Consider the following 20033-nt stretch of genomic DNA (forward strand, 5'->3'; position numbering starts at 1 on the left):
ATATTTTTGGTTGGTGGACTATTCTCAGTCCAGCAGTGACACCGAGGTGTTTAAAAACTCCAGCAGCACTGCTGTCTGATCCACTCAGACCAGCGCAACACACACTAACACACCACCGGTGTTACTGCAGTGCCCAAATAGTACCTGCTCTGTGAGGGTCCATGGGGGTCCTGACCACTGAAGAACAGGGTAAAAGGGGGCTAACAAAGTATGCAGAGAAACAGATGGACTACAGTCTGTAACTGTAGAACTACAAAGTGCACCTATATAGTAAGCGGAGCTGATAAAATGGACAATGAGCATAGGAGGTGGTCATAATGTTATGCCTGACCGGTGTATACACATACAGATACATATACATATATTTTCCAAAAAGTTGGGACGGGGGCTTGTTTACCACTGCGTTTTATCACCTCTTCTTTTAACAACACTCTGTAGGCGTTTGGGAACTGAGGAGACCAACTGACATGTTTTCTCATTCTTGTTTGATATAGGATTTCAGCTGCTTATCAGTTCAGGGACTCCTTTGCAGTGTTTTTCATTTTATAATATGTCAAATGTTTTCAGTGATGACAGGTCTGGACTGCAGGCAGGTCAGTTTAGCACCCCGACTCTTAATACAGAGCAATGCTGTTGTAATGCATGCAGAATGTGGTTTGACATTGTCTTGCTGAAATAACCAAGGCCTTACCTGAAAAAGACGTCGTCTGGATGGCAGCATATGTTGCCAAAACATGTATATATATCGTTCAGCATTGATGGTGCCTTCAGAGATGTGCATGTCACCCATGGCATGTGCACTAATGCACCCCTATACCATCATGAATACTGGCTTTAGAACTGTGCACTGATAACAAGCTGAGTGGTCTTTAGCCCAGAGGACCCAGCATCCATGATTTCCAAAAAGAATTTCAGATGTTGATTCGTCAGTCCACAGGACACTTTTCCACTTCCATTTTAAATGAGCTCGGGCCCAGAGAAGGTGGCAGCATTTCAGGTGGTTGACAGGTCTGTAGTACAGGGAGGCCAGTTTAGCACATGGACTCTTTTAATATGGAGCCATGCTGTTGTAACACATGCAGAATGTGGTTTGACATTGTTTTGCTGAAATAATCAAAGCCTTCCCTGAAAAAGACGTTGTCTGGATGGCAGCATATGCTGCTCCAAAACATGTATCTATTATTCAGCAATAATGGTGCATTAAGTCACTGCCACGTGAACTAATGCACCCCCATACTTTCACCGATGCTGGCTTTTGAACTGTGAGCTGATAACAAGCCAGATGGACCCTCTACCCTTTAGCTTGGAGGATGCGGCATCCATGATTTCCACAAAGAATTTAAATTTTTGATTTGTTGGACTACAGGACACTTTCCCACTTTGCCTCAGTCCATCTTAAATAAGCTCGGGCCCAGAGAAGGCGGCGACGTTTCTGGATCCTGTTTATGTATGGTTTCTTCTTTGCATGATAGAGCTTTAACTTGCATTTATGGATGCAGTGACAAACTGTGTTTACAGACAGTGGTTTTCAGAAGCGTTCCTGAACCCAGGTAGTGGTTTCCACTAGAGAACTGTGTCTGTTTTTAATGCAGTGCTGCCTGAAATCCCCATGTTCTTTGATATTTTTTACAGTGAAAGATGTTATTCTGGAATTGTTGCACTTTTTGCCCACGTAGTCCTTCAGTGGTGTAGTATGCATAGTATGGTATTATGCAATTTTAGACGCAGCCCTGTTTATTGCACTAGCTGTGCAGCCCTGGTTTACTGAGAAATCCTATTTTTTTTTAAACACTCCCCTGCACTGCATCGTTTGTTTTGCTCAAACACAGTAAAATACAGAGAAATGCAGTGGCTACAGTTGGAAAATGCTTCCATACTCCAGTGTCGGAGTTCTTCCAATTTCACTGCACTAGACCGATCTCACTCTGAGCACTTGCAGCACTACAGCCATTATTTGTGCATGTCTGCAAGCATGCCTGAAGCTGTAACGTGTCACATTTCTCATTTTTGTGTTTAAGAGGGCACCCACAAGCAGCATGTTTCCACCCTTAGTGCACCCTTTGGCGAGGGCCACAACGATGTGGCCTCCAGAATTCCTTGAGAAACATGCTAGGACCAGTCAGAGTGGAGGGGTATGTTTACAGCTGTCTGACCAACATAAAAAAATATTTAGGTATGAACTAAAATGCATTTGTTTATTGTTACCTTGTCATTGAGCTGCATCATGCTTGACATCCATACTGAGCTACTGTAGTTAAGCAAAATAACATAAAAAAAATATATAATCGATATCATTTCATTTGGTAAAGGACATGTATAGCCTATGCATTGCATGACTGCAACAAATGCACATTTTCAAACCCAGCACAACCAAGGTCTCGTGACCTCTATGTCCATGTTGCTGATGTCAAAGTGCAGATTTTGAGGATGACTGCAAGGCAAAGGATACCTTTTCGAACTGGGCCACTGTTTGTTGATTTCCCTGCTCTAATATACTGATTCAGCCTAATAATTAGCACATAATTGTAGTGCAGGTGAGCCTGCAGGACTGCAATGAACAATTCCCTGAGAGTCCTGGGAAACTACTGTTTCTTCTATTTCATGCCTCGTCACAATTGTTCCAACTCATTGGTAAATTATCAAGCTCTGCATGAGCTGGGTTGGTGCACTGGGGTAGAAGACAATGTAAACAGTGCTGAGCAGTGGGTCCCCAGAACCGGAGTGGAGAACCACTGCTCTAACTATCTAATACAGCACAAAAAGGACTTGGTCATTATTTAATGCTGGATAAACACACAACAGTGCAGTGCAGGTGGACTATCGGACTAAAGCTGGGACATGCAGTTCTGGAGGCCTCTCTGCACTGCAAGTTTGTTTGTTTTCAAACAACATTACACCTGATCAAACTCATTATGGGCTTAATAATTAGCTAAGTATATGACTCAGATGCGCTAGAGAGTGGGAAGACAAGACAGTGCAGTATAGAGCTGGAGAAAATACACTGAGAAAATACACTGGTCTAATTCAGGGGTGCTGAATCCTGGTCCTGGAGATCTACCACCCTGCAGAGAACAGAACCAACATACCTGGCTTTAATATTCCAATGCTTCTAAAAGGCCTTCATTACCTGGATCAAGTGTTTTTGATCGGAGGGGAGCTAAACTCTGCAGAGTGGTACATCTCTATGAACAGGACTGGGCACCCCATGGTCTAATGGAACACAAGAGACTAGAGACATAGATGTAAGTTACATGTTTATTGTGTAGAGTGTAAGGTGCACCTACAAAAGTGTACATCCATTAAACAGTCCCTCTATTCCACAACACTGCTTTGATATCAGTAAAAGCCCAGAAAGGACCCAGATGAGACAGGGAGAAATACTGATTTCCCATACAGGGATAGGCGTCCGGCTACCTGTCCAGCTGTGTTGTTTCATCGTGGCCGCACACTCTAGTCCACGACAAGCATATTCCTCACAGAGGGGAAGAATTCAAAGAAACCCTGTGGATGATCGAAACTTTGAATTAGTTTGCTGTTTACTCTACAGAGTTTACAGAGAAGTAGTTTAACCCCACATTGAACTAAATGGCTTTTTATTTTCCGTCTTGCCCTGTACTGTCTGCAGGCCCACTAAACTAAAACGGATAAGAACAGCTCAACAATTTCTATTGAACGTTAGCGTCATGCAGGACTATTGGAGCTTTAGGCATAAAACTAGAGTACTGTACAAAAGCAGAGACCACCACCCATTTTTTTTTATTTCAAGTAAAAACAATGATTAGGTACAAAATATTTCTTTTTCAGGTGGACTCTCTCATATCTAATCTAATTTGAAATATCTCCTGAAAAATATCTGACATTTATTTAATGACCATGTTGACTGGAAATTAAATAAATGATCAGACTCTCTCCAGGGGGTCCAACAGTCCACCTGCACAGCAGTGGATCAGACTCTCTGACTTGTGCGGTCAAACATTTGTATGATTTCATTAATGTGTATGAGGTAGCACTAGACAACACATTGTCTATACCACTAAACCTACACTCACCAAGCACTTTATTAGGACCACTTCCTTGCTTCTACTCTCACTGTCCATTTTAGTGCTCCTATATGGTAAGTGGGGCTGATTTAATGGATAATGAGTGTAGGTACAAAGAGATGTTCCTAATAAAGCGTCACTGCTGGTATATGTGTATAAAGACATCACAAAACAATACTCAGTATTGATTGTAGCAGTATTAATTGATAACAGTGATTATACCACTCTGGGCCGGTATTCACAATAGAGTCCTGAGTTACAGGCCTGGTCTCAGATCAGATTCCTTTGTATTTATGATGGTGATTGTCATTCAATCTAGTATTAACAGCAACAGCTTCAAGTTTAAATTCCTACTTTGGTGCACTAGGTGGCGGTATGCCTCTTTTACTCGGTAAACAGAGCCGTTCAGGCATTCGCTTAGAACTGCACAGACCAAAAAGAAGTTAGCTAGCTAGTTAGTGCTGATCAGTCCTGAAATTTCGAAGAGTAAAAGTACTGAAAGTTAGGCGCTACAAAATGCACATTATGATTATTGATGACTCTTGATATTGAATTATATACAAAATATATAGGATGATATTTTTGGCCTTGTCACCCAGACATATCCTGAAGTCAGTATTACCTTGAAGAGAGTGGTGGTCTGGAGGACGCCTGATGTGCAGCACATTTCCCTGATGGAGTGCATGGCCAACTGTGGTGCACCGATGTCCAGCACAGGAATTCCCAACCTAGCCGCCAGGATCGGTCCAATGGTTGTTCCACAAGGACTGTCATTCCGAACCATTACATCCTGGAAAACACAGTAATTCACAAAATAGGGTCACTAACGCCTAAGACAGATCATAGGTCAGTCATAAGGGTTAGACATTGATTTGAGATCCCAATTACTGCAGTCCAAAAAAGCTGGCCAGTGATTGATCCATATTCTTTACTTGCGTCAGTGAACCACCTCCCAGTCTCTCAATCTCTGTCTGGAGCACACTTTCATTGAGCATGTGTTGCCAGGAGAACTGTTCATGTGCTCAGGTGGCATTCAGTGAAACCTGCTGGCTCACTCAATTGAATGAGAACAAGTTCATAGTCACACATTAACAACCAACAGAGAGACATTTTCTTTTGAAGACATGTCAAATATCAACCAGTCTGTCAGCTTAATTATTGTAAGTGGGGCCGTAATGGGGCTACATTTCATGTTCAGGGGCCAAATTAATGCCTTCAAATTCAAAGAGCTCCATAATTATCTCTTAAAACACACTTGTTATAAGGTGAACACTTCAATAAGAATCAGTTACACCTTATTCTTATTACATCAGTTATACCTTATTACATATACTATTCTGTGTACTTTACATTATGTTGCAGGCATGGTAAAATATCTAATCATGAGATTATTAATCTTAAAAAACGTTTTGACTTACATATTAAAAACGTATTACATGCCTAAAAACTGCTCAATGTGTTATGGCTGCCAAATGGCCTATATGGTCTCCATTATGTGCATTGTGCTTGGACCCTGATGATTGCCAATTGCAAATTAGTAGAGGGTAACTTAGATGTCACAGCATATATGACACAAAAAATCAACGTTCCACTTTAGTTTCTGAAAAAATAAGGAGGTAGCTGATCATCTTGGTTGCAAACAATCATTTTTATTCATACTAATCTTTCCACACCTACTGTTCAAAAGCTATTAAAGAAATAAATAATATGTGAAAAACTGTTCTCTTCTTAAGTTTCAGCACCCTTGTGCTTCACAAAGGTTTCAGTTATCAGTAGCATCAAGCCACTGGTTTTCAGTAACATTAGCTAAGTTGTTATTCAGCACTAACAGCATCTCTGAAACCTTTCAAATCATCATTTATGTGAATGGCATAATCGTCATTCAGGATGGTGAATTTTGCTGAAAGGTGACAGGTTTGCATGTATATCCGTCAACGGTATGCTTAGTTCAATCAATGAGTGACAGAGGAGGGGAACTCAAGAGGCCCATTAGATCTTTACCAGGGCAAGTGTCCCTATGACCCCACCCCTGGATCCACCCCTGCCAGAGGGAGAATACCCCAGATATACATTTTAGGGCGGTCAACATCCCTGTTGGACTGCATCCAGTACCATCACTATTTCAAGAATATTGCACCCAGAAAGCAGGACAGGATTATAAAACGGATGTTTGTGTGATGCGTATTGTTTATGTGTAGATATGGCCGTGTGGTTAATGAGGCACAGAGAACTTCTGGTTTTATAATAAGCTTATTACATTTAATAGTCTATTCAGGGGATCTTAACTTTATGTAGTGGTTATTTATTTACAGTGATGGTTAAAGCTTTGTAGCAGTAAATTATAGCATTCCTCAATCCGTGTAGATATTCATAATAGATTAACGTTAGCACCTTCTTATACAAACCTGAAGTTAGCTTCTTATTCGCCAGGTTCTTGTTAAGACTTTTTCACCTTAAATGGTGCAGCTTCAGGCATCAGAAAGTAACTGCTGCACCATTTAAGGTAGAACGGGAAAATTCAAACAAGAAGCTGGCGAATTGGAAGCCAACTTTAGCTTCGTCCTTCTGACTGTGTTTTGGGGGAATTATTTTATTTTTATGTGTATTAAGATTAGAAGTGATTCACACACTGATGGACTTGCTAAACTTGATTTTTTTAACGTCAGATGTAGACTGAACACTTTCCTGCTGGTCCGGATGGCTAATTAGCTTGATCAGTTATTAAAGAAATAAAAGCTACCAAGAGCAGTCCATGCAGCCTAGATTAATCTGTGTCTGAGGATTATAACAAAACAAATTTGGTGAAAATCGGTTGAGTAATAAGGAAGTTGTGGCTGATTTAATCCTGAGTGAATCTGTTCACAAGCAGATCTTGACCTCTCCAACATGGCGGACGCGCAGACGCATCGCCTCAGATAGAGAACAACAGACAACGCGGCATCTAGGTATGGATATCTATGGAGAATACAGAGAGACTGAGAGAAATGGTGAGAAACAGAGATGGAAGGACCTGAGTATGAGCAACAACAGAGGAGGAGAAGAACATGAATAAAGAGGCAGAGAGAGATACCTGAAGAGGCACTTCCACCCTCCCTGCAACCTCTCTCAAAATAGAGGCTGTAACTGCAGTGGTGGCATAACGCTGGTTACTGTTAAACTTTATGGCTGGACCCTGGACCAGAACACACAAAGACACACTTAGCCAACAGGCAGGGGATGAAGAACACTGGCATGTGTGTGCATGCTTGTGAGATAATATACATACTAAAAAAGATTTCAATACCTTATGGAAAGCAGGTCTGTGATTCTCCTCATGTTTCTCTCTGTAGGTTGCAATAAACATAATGAAAACACTACAAATCAATACCTTCAGTCAAATGCTGAGTGATAAACCATAGCAAGCAAAGGCTGTAACACAACTAGCACAGCAACAGAAGTCAAAGAACCTTAGTTTCCCCATGTCCCTTCATTAAGTGCTGTGGATGTTTTTATTTATTTTTTTTTGGACAAAAACAAGTATTGAGGTGGATAACGTATTAAAATAGGCCATACAAAAGATGACATCTTGCTTGGCCCGATACAGATGGATCCTGTCCTGACCAGCTTGTTCTGTGATGTCTGATATATTAAGCTGTTACGGCACAGACTGCTGCCGCGTTTCTATAGGCAGGTAACTGAATAGTTTCTATAAAGATGCAGTGGTTGGCACGAGGACTGACTGGTAGTTAGGGTGCACGGCATGGGCCATGTCTGCGCTGATCATGAAGGAGAGGGGCATGGCTTCCTGGAAGGCCGTCAGGTTGTCAGTTGTGGACGCCAGGCGATGCAGAATCAGCTCCGTCAGGTTAGACTGGGCACCCTGAGCGCTCTCGGACCCCACCTAAAACAAAGGGTAAAGTTAAGGCCGTTACACACAAAGCATGATTTATTCATGCAATTCTTTCAGACATCAAGTAATTAATTTGGACTGTGTATAACTGATCTATATCTTGCACAATGATCCAATTTTTCTGAGGGTGGCATTATTTTATATGCTTTCTGTTTGATTTTTGCAAAGGGACATGGACTGAATAACCAATGGTGGTTGTTTCTGGTGTTGACTTGGTGACGACCAAGACGACCAATTAGTTGTGTTGACGCAGCGAGAACCTTTTCATCAATGTCAGAAGGATTGAACTGTTTTCTGCTTCTTCACCAGCTGCGTAGGGGTGCAGAAACCTTTTTGGTCACACAACAACACAGCAACAACACAGCAAAGTCAGAAAAAAAGATTCAGTGTATATAATTTTGATGTGAAAAAAAAATCTGAATATTCTGAATATTTCCAATTTTAGTGTCTTTAGTGTTATTAGCATTGTGTTCAGATGTAGCTAAATGTCTTTTGACTTTATCGTTATATTGGAAGCGATAAAATGAAACAAAAAAAAAAATTAAATTTGCTGCCAGCAACAAAAGAAAAAAAAATATTTTCTTCATTTAATGATGTAATTTCTGAAAAATAAAACAGTAGCACAGTTTCCTTTATCAAAAAAAAATACATATATTTCCATCAACACTCATGTATATTCCAACTTGTGCACCTATGTCCCTTTGTTGATTTTCCAAACAAATGACAAGATACACAGAATTAATGACACTTTTAAAAAAATAAAAAAAACACCTCAGCTAATCACCAAAGTTAGCACATTCTCCAAAGAAGATTGCACACAAATTAAGCAAATACACTTTTGTGATGCCCCACAATAGTGTCAGCTGGCTATAGCTAGGGGGCTTGATTGGACAATGGAACGTTGCACACACCTACACTCTCAGAAATAAAGGTACTAAACGGTCACTGGGAGCAGTGCCCCTCTTGTCACCGGGGTGGTTCCCTCAAGGGTACATCTCAGTACCTTTAGTCAGGGACCATAACTGTACCATAATCCACTGAAATGATATGTTCTAAGCTGTACTGACTCCACACACCCCGTCTCGTCTCCAGGCTTTCACATTTTACTGTTCTGTTTTAAAACATTCGGTTATAAAAAAGGTACAAATACAAACTTTTCACCTGGAAAAACTTATTTAAGGTTCACAGCTGGACCTTAAAACCACTGTTGTACCTTTAAAGTACATTTTCATTGTTTGTACCTTCATGAACAAAAAATATACCTAAACAGTACCTTTATTTCTAACAGTGTAGTATGTTCTCACAAGCCCAGCTGGTATGATGGTAGAATGTTTCAAACGCTTTACGTGGAGAAAGTCTAGAGAAGAAAATTCCAACCACACTGCACTAAGGCTACTGTAAGGCACAGAGGTAGAAACATAAACGCCTGGGGCCGTTTTTCTAACAGTGGTGTCTGTGAGCTTGTGTTCATTAATGGGATTGTGAGCTCAGAAGTGTACAACGACATTTTGGATTGCAAACCTGCAGAAATCTGCGAAGGAGCAGCTTAAACAACTGAAATGGAAGTGAACAATGAACTTAAAACATTAAGTATGGCACAACTGTCCAAATAGGTTTTGTGGCTACTGTTGTAACAGAGTTAGGATTTATGACGTCTACGTCATTCACAATTCAGCCACATTGGAGGGTTTCTGAGCTTAAACTGCACTGCATGTTTAAGGTTTTGCCACAGCATAACCTGTGAGAGCAAGGTCTGCAGTTCCTGTGATGTCCATCTGAGGGTTTATAAATACTTCCTGGATGAGCTGGCGTTGTGCTCTTGGTAGAATTCTGATAGGCCGGCCCGCTTCTGGGAAAATTCACCACTGTTTAGAGATAATGGCTCTCACTGTGGTTTCCTGAAGTCCCAGAGCCTCAGATAATGGCTTTGTAACCCTTTCCTGACTGATACATTCCAGTAACCTTCTTTCTCATCTCTCTTTTAATCGTGGAATAGGGCCCTGCTTGTTGAGACCATTTAGTCTACTTGACATTTCTAGAATGGCTCTTTTTAAGAGATGTCTAGATTCAACAGGGATGGCAATAATCAGGAGTGTGTCTAGTTTAATTCATTACAATTTCCAAGGAAATCTGGTTAATTATTTGACCGAGTAACTAAGGTGGCATTTACTTTTTCCACACAGGGACGGCTGGAGTTGGATAACTTTTTTTCTTCAATAATCGAAATGCTCACTTAGTGTTTAGTCAGGTTGTCTTTATCTTATTTTAAATTTAGTTTGATGATATGAAGAAATAAAAGTGCTACAAATATGCAAAAACAGAAGAAATCAGGAGAGGGCAGGGTTGGGCAGTATCCCCTATTTTAATATCTTCAAACTGCCTCCAAATATTACTAAGGTATAGTGTACTATCAGGGGTCGGGGGTGGGGGTGTTGTGATGTTAAAGCATTCATGACATTTTTTGCTGTCCTGCATTAAAACGATCCGGAGTTTGCTTACATGGTCACCAAATGAAGTGGCCACTAGGTGAACTCTTTCAGTGCACGATATTCAAGACATTATTCAATAAATATAAAACCATCTATCTAACAATTTATAAATGTTAAACAGTGCTGCCAACTAGGAGAGAGGAGCTGTTTACCATTAGCTTACGTAGCAGAATAAGAACTCTGCTCACTACAGAACAAGCTCGATTATAGGTTAACTAAAGCGGCGACAAGTTTAGATGGCACTGATTCAAATCTGAGGAATTAAAGTAAAGCAACTAAAGAAACAGAAGAGTTTTTAAACCTGTTTTATGGTGTTTGGATCTCTAGCTTGGTCAGCTAACTTAATGTTAGCTTAGAAAGCAGGCTACAGACCCAATCAGTAGCACATACCACAGCGTATAGGTTTGATTATGACTAAATGGTGCTCTGCTGAAACAAGTGCAGATGATAAAAACTAATGTTTGAGCCAGCAAAAGTGGGCCTGTAGCATTTTGGCTAAGCTAGCGAGAGTGTGATGGCTAAACATGCCACACTACAGCACAGGCTTAGTTCCAGCTACCTGAAAATAAAAACATGCCCATTTAGAGGATGTTTAGCTTTAGGGTTTTCCTATCAGCGCCACCTTTCGGTCAACTGCCACACCACCAATCAGTGAGCTCCCCTAAAATATAAATGGGTGGAATGTGTTTATTTGGCCGTTCCGAGGTCATAGTTTTAAAATACCATCACAATTTTGAAATACTGCAATATATCTTATTACTGCTATATCACCCAACCTTAGCAGGGGGACACATACTTTTTCACAGCACCGTAAAGACTTGAATCGAGGGGGTTTGATACAGTGAAAAGAAAATTTCTCACCTCCTCGTTGTCGTAGAGAGTAATCATACGGATATTGGGGTCTTTGGCCAGAGAGGCACTTGTGCTGGAGTCTATCAGGGCCTGAAAGTGATTAAAACGCACCATGCAGGAATTAAGCTTTCAGGCAAAGAGCAGCAAATCTTAGAAGAGAGCAGACCCACTTCGAGTGTCCATGTGTATGATATGACTATAGTAATAAATAACATGAAACGTACCGTCAGAGCACAGTAGCAGCTGTGAAGATTGTCCAAACGAGGAGAGAAGATAAACTCTTCATATACACCTCCTAGTGTCTGTAAAGTACAACACAAATATAAAATCACATATATTTAGAGACAATATCACAACCAAAAATGCTCACAGATCCTCAACATGTTTTCAGTATGGGAGTCTGCTGGAGTGATTATGGTGCTGAATATTCCGAGCGCATTACTGGACGCTGGCATGAATCCATTACTCAGATAAATGCAGAGAGACAGCATGAGATAGAGCCCTGCGAATGAACCCTCTTCTGCAGTCTAATTTATTATCCCAAGACAGTACTATCAAACTGACATGAGCTGAGCTGCTGCTGCAGCCTCCAGCAAGACACCAGCAGACTCTAATCTTCTGTGTGAAAAACAACACACTCGGTGACATTCTGAACCCAGAGAGCAGCAGGACTCACCCCAGGCTGTGTGTCCGCCAGACAGAGCTCAAAGTCCAGCAGGGTGTCTGGTTCGACCCCCAGCTCCCCACAGAGCAGCCGGATCAGAGCCGGGTGGTGCTTCTCTGGCTGAGGAACGAAAACAAAGACACACACCAAATTATCTATATGAGACTGCAAATTATTGATATATGACTACAATATGCGTTTTAATATGGCACTGTTAAAATTAATCATTTTAAGCCCATTGTTATTTACATTAGGGATGCAAGTGGAATTTGTGCCACTTTCAGTTTTTGTCTGAAAAAACTGAAAAAAGCTAAATATTTTGGCAGTGGGGGAGGGCTTTATCAATATGTATCAAATAAAAGACAAACAAAATATTTTCTTTATTTTCAGGTATTCTGGCTGTATATTTACATGTAATATGTAAAACTAAACTGCAGAAACAGCAAGTTTTAAATTCATTGTTTTTCGCATGTACATAGAGTATATCCGCCTATTCAGCCTGCAGCAATTTAGCCCCACCCATTCATACAGAAATTATAAGGAGTGTTTCAGCACTGACTGCTTTTTAACCACTCAGAACAGAACTCAATTACATGGATCAGTTTTAGAGGCACAGTTTAAAAAAACAGCCTGTCAAACACCAAAAGATCATATTTTTGGTGCATAAAATCCACACAAACATAAGTGGATCTGGGGTAGGTGTTGAGCAACATTAATTTCCCAAAACAGTGATAAAGTATTATTATTAAAATATCCCAATAAACATTCAGTTTAGAAAAAAAAGCTTATTTTAAGAAAAAAAGGAAACACAACAACAACACTATAGGTGCTGATCACAATTTAAGGCAAAAATAACATGATTGTTTAGCACATTATAAACATAATAGAGACTAACCATCAGTGGCTGGAGGAAAGGCTACGGCAACCGAAAATCTATATCTGTAGCCTTGGAAATCAGTCACTAAGCAACAATTCTAACATGATGGGAGAGTGATTGATCTTCTGATTATATATCTTCAAAAAAATGTGAAAATGTACTTAATTAACCAGCATCTCTGAGTATATATGTGCTGAACTGAACTGATGGAATAGTGTCTTTATCTTATGTAAATAAAACTAATTCAACTCAACAGAAACATCAAATTAACTCACTTAAACCTCATGTTTTAGCAAGTATGGCAAACTGATATTTCTGCGGACAGGAAACAGCGTCTTTTGGCGGCCATCGATACTTAGACCCTGTCTAAGCTGAGTGTAGCTCTTGATATCAGCCATCAGCAGTCTGTTTCTATTGCACATTCAAGTTCACTGTACTTTTAAAAAACAGTTGTGTGAGAAAGATGCAGGTAAGTTGCTATTGTCTTACTGTAGACGCTGCATTACAGGCATCACCAGAGGCAGCAGAGCCCGTTTCTAGTTCCTCCTGAACCGCAGTTGCCAGAAAAGGCACTCTGAAACACATACAAACACGCAGACTTAATAATCGGACTTTACATATCAATCCATAGTATTTCCCACTGATCCACCTCACTGAGGCAATCCCTCCTCCTGTCATTTGAAAGACTCACAAGTGGTTCTCCTTGTTGGGGCCGAAGGAGTCGTTAATGTCTCTCTGCAGGTGAATGGCCAGGTGAGGGATTCTCAGGATGGGCCGCTGGACATGCACGAGACGATGCAGCAGCTTATCTCCACTCTACACGTACACAGCAGGAAAATGATGAATATGCATTTGGATTTGAGTGCACTCATAAACCAGGCAGTCTGAGACGCTGTATGTATCTAATCAGATTGCGTACCTTGACCATGACGCGGCCCGCAACGGTCAGATCCCGGTCGAACCATGTGTTCCAGATTCCCCCACCGTAACACTCCACGCCGACCTGCAGACAACCTAACCTCGTCTTCTTAGAGCGAGGCTTTACCTGATCACACAAACAAATGGAACCATGTATAATGGTACAATACAACATCTCTCCATTTTTGTGTTTTTTCAGTTCATTACATAATTTTAAAATGCATGTTGTCCTTCACATTGTGTGTAAATTTCATGAATGGACCAAAAGAAGCCGCCCAAAATGATGTGGAAAAAAGTCTGGTTCCACTGACTTACATTAAAAGTAAAGCATGTTTTTCCCTTCTCCTGCAAAGTTACCATTTTGGAGATACGAGGTTTTGATGACAGCAGTGATACAGTCTACAAAAACAGGTTTAATGCCAAGCAACTATAGCCTCTTTATGACCACGGCTGCAACTAACAATTATTTCTATAATTGGTCAATTTGACTATTTTTCAAATAATTCACTAATTAAACAGAGTATATGTTGTAACACGGGAGTTTTTATTCCAGGGGTTGCAGCTTTTGAGCATTATCTCATTCATATTCAGTACTGAGCACCATTTAGTTCCGGCCACGCAAGCTGATTGGTTGAGAAGCGTTCTAACCGTGCTGATATTTCGGCATAACAGCATGGTTTTTTTCACAAACACTATCATTCTGCTGAGATGCTGTTGCCAAGCAACGACTTTGACAGCTGTAGGAGATGCTTAAACCATTCGAACGTTTTCTTCTTACTTTGTGCACAAACAGAAAATGGATACTTTGAAGATCACATTTGACCGACAGCCGATTTGGTCAGACATGGTGGAACTACTGAAATAGGTTAAAGACTTAAAATATTGAAGCACATTTAGATAAAATGTTTGATGCTTACTTGATGCATTTCTACTTTGTATTAGGAGAGTGTAACATTTTTTGTCAGTAAAAAAGTGGATTTTGAGAGCACAGTAAAAGGCACTAAAGCTGGTTTTCATATAAAGAAGCAAGAAGTAAGGTAATGGCCTTGAGCAAGAATAGAAACAGAAGAAAACAAGAAGAATAGAATAGAAGAAAACAAGCAGACAAGGAAAAAACTGAGTTTGAAACGAGTTTAATGTGTTGGTCTGTGTGGAGCTGGAGAACGAACTGCCGGCTGTACAGCGAGTGAGCGGAGCTCGTTACTCTGATGTAGCAATGAGCTGCTTGTTAAGGAACTATAATTTGGTGGAAGGAACTGCGAACATTAAAACATATTAAACGCAGCGTTCACGGCCCAGTTTATTAATTTCTTACTTTATTTATTTAACTGTTGTATAAAAGCAGTAGAACACTCGAGGAGAGTGTAATCGCTATAACATCACGGCTGTGATGATCCACTGCGATCAAATCACAGCCGCGTTGTTATTTCGCGATAACACACTCCCTCTCGCGTTGTATTGCTTAATAAGATAATCCACATAACAAAGGGTTAAAGAGTTTAAAATAATATTAAAAGGAACAGAGACTCCTAATAACCAGGCAACACCTGGTTGACCATTAAAAACGTCACAATCAGATAAACAGTACTCAAAGGTTTCATCTTTGAGAGAAAGAAGAAAGTCAAGCTCCACTCTCGCTTCGGATCTGAAAAAAGTCCAGTGGTGTTTCTGTCCATCTTTCCACTGCGAGAAGACAACTCAGCGCTATGGGTCTAAAACAATGCGTAGCTGTCAAGAAGTTTCCTGAATAAAATGGAAGCAGCTGTGATAAAGGCGAAGCGTGGAATACTCTATTTAGGGCGCCTTTACATCTAGCTTGTTTGGTGCGGACCTATTGGACCTTTTAAAATGTAGTCATTTTCGCAGGTGGGGACGCTCCACTCATATTTGGCTCTGCACCAAACAACAGAACCGTGGCCCACCTAAGACACAGGTCTCGGTTTGCTTCCAGGTGAACAGTGGCTCAGTTCACTGCTGGGGGGAAAGCGTTTTATGATGGTTTGCACCAAAGAAGGGAATCTAATGTGGAGGAATCCTATCTGGTAACACTGAACAGGTTCCTGTTTGAATGTATTGACATGAGCTTCTTTAAAAAAAGGACAATGGCAGTTAGACGGCAGCAGTTTTCCAGAAAAAACGTCCATTCTCACCCTCAGGCAGGGGCTGTCCGTATGGGCTCCGATCATGGAGAAGCCATTTCCAGGCTTGTACAGGCCGCCCACTGCAAAAGCAATGATGGTGGAGTAGTTCCGGGTCACAAAGTACTATGAAGCAAAAAACAAACTGTTACACAACATGAAATATATAACAGACTACATAACTGTACAAAGCTCAGTCTAATTCTGCAGACAGATCAATGGGTCACTTATGGTGTAACTGAAGTTATTAGGTGAGATGTCCTTTATCAGATGGGCTGATATGATACACAGGAATGTGTGCAGGTCACAGCTCTGAACAAAAGCATGTACATCGCATAGAAACACAGACATGCAAGCACGCACCTTGTTTGCTGGTTTTATGTCCCAGTGTTCAGACTCCTTCAGCTCTGTGAAGCCAGCTTTTAACAGACGGGCCTTACACTCTTCCACCACTGCAAAAGAAAGAAAAACAGAAAGGATGGTGTGAGGGAGAGACAGAGAGGCAGTGTGGATGACAATAAATTGCAATGACACACTTTTAGAGGGTAAGTAATGGTTACACTTGGTAATTTTTAATGACCGTGCAGTTGTTTATAGAAGAGGCTTCACCAAAACCTTGAATCCAGGGCAAAGTGCAAAGGTAAACTTGTGTATCTAGTTCATGGCCTTCCAACAGTATCAAAGAGCCGATAGAGGATCAATGATAAAGACACAGATATCTTGCTCTCTCAAGCACCTACATACAATGACAATATACACCAATCAGGCATAACATTATGACCACCTGCTTGTTTCTACGCTCATTGTCCATTTTATCAGCTCCACTTACTATATAGGTGCACTTTGTAGTTCTACAGTTACAGACTGTAGTCCATCTGTTTCTCTGCATACTTTGTTAGCCCCCTTTTACCCTGTTCTTCAGTGGTCAGGACCCCCACAGGACCACCACAGAGCAAGTACTATTTGGGTGGTGGATCATTCTCAGCACTGCAGTAACACTGACATGGTGGTGGTGTGTTAGTGTGTGTTGTGCTGGTGCGAGTGGATCAGACACAGCAGTGCTGCTGGAGTTTTTAAATACCTCAGTGTCACTGCTGGACTGAAAATTGTCCACCAACCAAAAATATCCAGCCAACAGCGTCCTGTGGGCAGCGTCCTGTGACCACTGATGAAGGACTAGAGGATGACCAACACAAACCGTGCAACAGCAGATGAGCTACCGTCTCTGACTTTACATCTACGAGGTGGACTGACAAGGTAGGAGTGTCTAATAGAGTGGACAGTGAGTGGACACAGTGTTTAAAAACTCTGTGTCTGATCCACTCGTACCAGCACAACACACACTAACACACCACCACCACGTCAGTATTACTGCAGTGCTGAAGAATGATCCACCACACAAATAGTACCTGCTCTGTGAGGGTCCATGGGGGTCCTGACCACTGAAGAACAGGGTAAAAGGGGGCTAACAAAGTATGCAGAGAAACAGATGGACTACAGTCTGTAACTGTAGAACTACAAAGTGCTCCTATATAGTAAGTGGAGCTGATAAAATGGATGTCTATTCAACATAAATGATGAACTAACCTAACTCTGTGTAAACAGACCACAATATAGAAATATGTACACATATGCAGTTGTGACTGACGTGTCTTTTTTCTGAATTTACACAAACACTTTCATTTTATAGTAAATTTGTTTTTGTTAGTTCATGTTTATGAACAGAGACCTACAGATGCAGTTTAGTAAAGTAAAACTCATTTGTGAATCTGAGTTTAAAGTTTTTATTAAACTTAAACTTGTAACTAAGTTGCAAATAAATCTTAAACTGAAACTTCGCTTGTTGCAAAAAAGTGATTTCAGAGCCACTCAGTTCTACCTGATGGAAACTGTTTGCCTTCAGTGTTTTGTGCTTATGATAATTTTAATAGACATCAGCGTCACTAATTAATGATTCTATTAAAAGACTGGTTTACCAAGAGAGACACTGGAGTATTTTCACCTAAAATGAGTTAATAAAGCAGAGTCTTGTTACAAAAATGATAATAGGACATTAAAATCATAATTAATCTGTTAGTACTTTCACTTTCAATACTTAAGTACATTTGAAGGCAAATACTTCTGTACTTCTACTCAAGTGGAGGTCTAAAGGGAGGAACTTCTACTTTTACTGGAGTAATATTTACCTTGGGCATCTCTACTTTAACTCAAGTACATGATTTGTGTACCTCGTCCACCACTGATACTAATGTACAGAAATCTGCAGTACAACGTAGCAAACCACTGTTAAATGTATGAATGTATTACGGTTCTTATAGAAATCCTTAAAACTGAAATCATCCCTGAGGCACTGCTATTCTTACCATGATACGGTGAAACTCCACGATTGACGAAATGAAGAAACTCCTTGGCGGCGGCGTGAACAGCTTCCTTAGAGGTTTTCATGATGAAAGACTAAGGAAAAAGTACAGAAATAGAGACGTACTGTCGTTAGAAAGCGTAAACAGAGCACATCCTCCTCCTCCAGCTTGTCTCCAGCCGGAATAGCAGACTAGCTAACCTACAGTTGAGCTGAATTAGGCAGCTTCCGCTCGTCTTTCAAACACAGAAGAGACCTAAAAACCTCTCTAAAGCGGTTAAATGAAGTGACAGAAGCTGAGCTGACAGATTAAGTCAATCCTCACGCCGCTGGCAAACGTAAACACAAGCTAGCTCACGTCAATTTGGCAACGAAACCGGTTTTTACAAGCAAACTCTTACAATGTTTACTAGACGTTACAGACGTCGAGTCCAACTCCGACCTTCAGGAACCGGTAAAAACCTTCAGCTCTCACCGACAAGACTTTTATAGCCGTTATCTCTCGCAGCTTACCTGCATAAATGTTTAACAGAGGCTCTCCTGCCGACTCAGAGAGAACCCGCTAACATGGAGATGCAGCTGTGGGTGAAAGAACGGAGCGAGCTGCAGAGCACGGCGCGCTTTTCTGCCCTCTAGTGTTTGGAGGGTACAGACGCGTCGTACATACATAACATTATCAGGCATAACATTATGACCACCTCCTTGTTTCTACGCTCATTGTCCATTTTATCAGCTCCACTTACTGTATAGGTGCACTTTGTAGTTCTACAGTTACAGACTGTAGTCCATCTGTTTCTCTGCATACTTTGTTAGCCCCCTGTTTTTCAGTGGTCAGGACCCCCATGGACCCTCACAGAGCAGGTACTATTTGGGTGGTGGATCATTCTCAGCACTGCAGTAACACTGACGTGGTGGTGGTGTGTTAGTGTGTGTTGCGCTGGTCTGAGTGGATCAGACACAGCAGTGCTGCTGGAGTTTTTAAACACCTCAGTGTCGCTGCTGGACTGAGAATAGTCCACCAACCAGAAACATCCAGCCAACAGCATCCTGTGGGCAGCGTCCTGTGACCACTGATGAAGGACTAGAGGATGACCAACATAGACCGTGCAGCAGCAGATGAGCTATCGTCTCTGACTTTACATCTACAAGGTGGACTGACAAGGTAAGTGTGTCTAACAGAGTGGACAGTGAGTGGACACAGTGTTTAAAGACTTATTGTTTAGTAGCCTCACAGCAACTGAACTCTGTATCACTGCGCCAAATCACAAAAAATCCTTCTGTTGTTAGCTAATGGATTCATCTTTGACTGTAATGCTGCTCTTATTTTCCACTCCTTAACACTTTATTTCGAAACGAAAATGCTTTGGACACAATATACACGGTCCTGAGTATACTGATGAAGTAAGAACCCGTTTTTTGTTTATGTAAACCCCGCCTCCCCCCATCTTTGCTCCCCTTCTACCACACACAATCAGGCGCCCATGGTAGAGTGGATATAAAAGGCCTGCAAGGCATACAAGCAGGAATGTATGAAATTTGGAAAGTGTATTCTCTACAGGCGTAGCTAATGTAACAATGCTGTAAAAGGGTCTTCGTAATCCTTTCATACAGCCACAATATTAAGCAAGTACACACTCAAAACGTTGGATGTGTATGTCTGTGTTTGCACCGTTGCCTGGCTCCTGTAGAATATTTAGAAACATGAGCTGTACACACTTAAACCTCTTGTCTTTGCTGTGTAACCCCCTCACCTCCCCAAACACACATGCACATGGTCAATAGAACAGATAATACGATACCGTGATAT

The 20033-nt window shown here is 41.1% G+C and overlaps 1 protein-coding gene across 2 annotated transcripts; it reads right to left on the reverse strand.

Moving 5' to 3' along the window:
- Positions 1-3241: 3241 nt before the first annotated feature.
- Positions 3242-18851, reverse strand: LOC118807756 (aspartyl aminopeptidase). Of its 2 annotated transcripts, none has more exons than XM_036569831.1 (15): positions 18740-18851; positions 18231-18321; positions 16231-16319; positions 15880-15993; positions 13731-13856; positions 13503-13627; positions 13301-13385; positions 11947-12054; positions 11495-11572; positions 11280-11360; positions 7760-7920; positions 7324-7363; positions 7111-7212; positions 4663-4830; positions 3242-3501 (listed from the first exon to the last, which is right to left on the reverse strand). In XM_036569831.1, exons 1-15 carry the CDS (start codon positions 18743-18745, stop codon positions 3451-3453), a joined length of 1425 nt encoding a protein of 474 aa, XP_036425724.1. In that variant the 5' UTR covers positions 18746-18851; the 3' UTR covers positions 3242-3450. The 2 variants fall into 2 exon arrangements, with proteins under 2 accessions (XP_036425724.1, XP_036425725.1); XM_036569832.1 differs by having other exon boundaries at positions 18628-18740.
- Positions 18852-20033: the final 1182 nt, after the last annotated feature.

Source organism: Colossoma macropomum, unplaced genomic scaffold (assembly GCF_904425465.1).
Source record: "Colossoma macropomum unplaced genomic scaffold, Colossoma_macropomum, whole genome shotgun sequence".
NCBI classification, from domain to species: domain Eukaryota; kingdom Metazoa; phylum Chordata; class Actinopteri; order Characiformes; family Serrasalmidae; genus Colossoma; species Colossoma macropomum.

Excerpts from the sequence above, each read along its gene's own strand:
- LOC118807756 (XM_036569831.1), bottom strand. Across the intron at positions 16,320-18,230 it reads TGGAGTTTCACCGTATCATG|TGGTGGAAGAGTGTAAGGCC; the intron begins GTAAGAATAGCA and ends TTTCTTTTGCAG. Across the intron at positions 3,502-4,662 it reads AGACCACCACTCTCTTCAAG|GGTTTCTTTGAATTCTTCCC; the intron begins GTAATACTGACT and ends GATCATCCACAG.